At 41.9% G+C, this 2,100-nt stretch overlaps 1 protein-coding gene across 1 annotated transcript in view; it reads right to left on the bottom strand.

Moving 5' to 3' along the window:
- Positions 1-245: 245 nt before the first annotated feature.
- The window catches only part of LOC101850511, an 11,078-nt gene continuing 9,223 nt past the window's right edge, over positions 246-2,100 (bottom strand). The window contains exons 3-4 of the mRNA XM_013088105.2: positions 1,495-1,764; positions 246-1,088 (exon numbers count right to left, since the gene is read on the bottom strand). Of these exons, the coding sequence (XP_012943559.1) occupies positions 960-1,088; positions 1,495-1,764 (399 nt within the window). The 3' untranslated portion in view covers positions 246-959. The remainder of the gene's footprint in view (positions 1,089-1,494; positions 1,765-2,100) is intronic.

Below are 2,100 nucleotides of genomic sequence, written 5' to 3'. Positions count from 1 at the left end.
CAAACAAACAAACAAAACGAAAAATATAAATCATATGTTAAGTTTCACACACACCATTAACCCTTCATTATTGTCACCGTCATCACAGTAACACTTTGTAGGTGGTAGGTGGGTGCTCTGGTGTGGTTTGCTCCTTCTTTTTTTAAAATTTTATAGTAGAGCAGGATCTTTCCTATCAAACATCTACCGTCCGTCCTTATCTCTCCTTCTTTTTTGTATATGTTACTCACATGTAACACATCTACTCTTCGGCACCTATATATGACCTTATTGTGTTGCAAATGCGGTAAAACTCTTACGAAAACTAAAACAATAACACTTTTGTTACAATGGCAAAAAAGCAAAGATAATTATACCAGTCGCGTTATTTATAGAATATTCAAGGGAAATACGAGCTGCTGCTGGTACGGAGTCCTGTCTGTAGTTCACAGGGAAAGCAAAGAATGAAATGTTATGGCCACCTGTCGGGAAAGTCACCTGGTCAGCCAGCCTCGAGAGTCTGTAAATCCAAGCATTCAGGCTCAAGAGAATCCTGAGGAACTACAACATCTTAACTGAAAAAGCTTTGTAGAGTTGGCCTACCATAGAAAACTGCACCTCCCATCGACGCTCAAAGGCAAAAGAGGAGGAAAAGGTAGAGGTATAAATAAGTATTACAAGAAAATACGAGGAAACAACCTCGTGTAAACACATAATATGTCACTGCAAGCAGCCGTTAATATTGAATAACAGAAGTGCAAAACCTCTACATATTTAAAAAGAAAAATCAAACAAACTTAAAGGATAGCCGTCCGTGGAAAAGTCACTGCTGCTGTTGTCACTGCTGTTGTTTTCACTGCTGTTGTCACCGCTGCTGTTCTTGTTATTGTCATCGCTGTGGCTGCAGCTCTGGGTTGCTGTTAACGCGCCCGGACCTGTCCCTATTTTGTCCGACATGTACGGTACCGGTGTGGACAACCTCAGTGTCTTACGTCATCGAGTAACCTCTCCCAGAACCGCTGGTTCTCACTGTAGAGCAGACATCTCTCGTGCTGTGAGTCCAGGAAAGCGTGAATTTCTCGAGGACAGTTTTGAATAATCTCCTCTACCTGGAACCGTAGCAAAATGTTTGACACCGTGGTGAGATTAAATGAATAAAATTGATTATGGAGAAATAAACTGATAAGTAAATGTTTGAAAGAATCAAAGTGTAAAAGAGAGAAAGAATAAAGAAATAAATAAACGAATTACCTGATTAAAGGAATAAATTATGGAATAATAAATAAAATTAATGAAAGAATATTTAAAAGAATCAAAGCGTAAAAGAAAGATGGAGTAAATTATACATACATCGACCTACTCTGGGAACCTGAACAAATGGGCAACGGGGAAAAAATCAGGGAAATGTAGTTTTTTAAATAGTTTTTTTTAGAGCATCCCAGCAAAGGAATGAATGGAGAACCATGATCGCCTATGTCTGTCACAGATCTGGCACTGGATGATGAAGCGACTTACCCGGTCGACAAACACGGGAACAAGAAATCGGCGTCTGTTCTTGACCTCATGGATGATGGCCATGTTGACCTCGAACTCCCGGAGACTGTCTTGGAACAGGTCCCTGGACATGAGCACCAGCACCTTTCGGCTGTCCACCAGCACGCGACAGATGAGGGTCAGCTCGTGGCCAGCCTCAAAATCCCGCTCTCCGACCAGCACGCCTAGACCTTCGCGCTCCAAGCGGGGTAAAATGTAGGACAATACCAGGCAGCGGATTCTTGTGTCATCCTGCAAGCGGTTTTTTTTTGTGTGTGTGTGTGTGTGTGTGTGTGTGTGTGTGTGTGTGTGTGTGTGCGTGCGTGTGTGTGTAAATGTTTGTGTGTGTTTATTTGCGTATGTGTGTGCTTGTGTGTATGTGTGTGTGTGTAAGTGTTTGTGTGTGTTTATTTGTGTATGTGTGTGCTTGTGTGTATGTGCATCGTTTGTTTGTGTGTGTATGTGTGTGTGTGATTGTGTGTGTGTGTGTGTGTGTGTGTGTGTTTAGGTATGTATGTGCTTGTGTGTATGTGTGAGTGTTTGTGTGTGTTTGTTTGTGTGTGTATGTGTGTGTGCGTGTGTGTGTGT

Source organism: Aplysia californica, unplaced genomic scaffold, assembly GCF_000002075.1.
Source record: "Aplysia californica isolate F4 #8 unplaced genomic scaffold, AplCal3.0 scaffold00686, whole genome shotgun sequence".
Lineage (NCBI taxonomy): Eukaryota > Metazoa > Mollusca > Gastropoda > Aplysiida > Aplysiidae > Aplysia > Aplysia californica.
The sequence above is the reverse complement of the archived record's forward strand: the minus strand, read 5'-3'. Positions and strand labels throughout refer to the sequence as shown.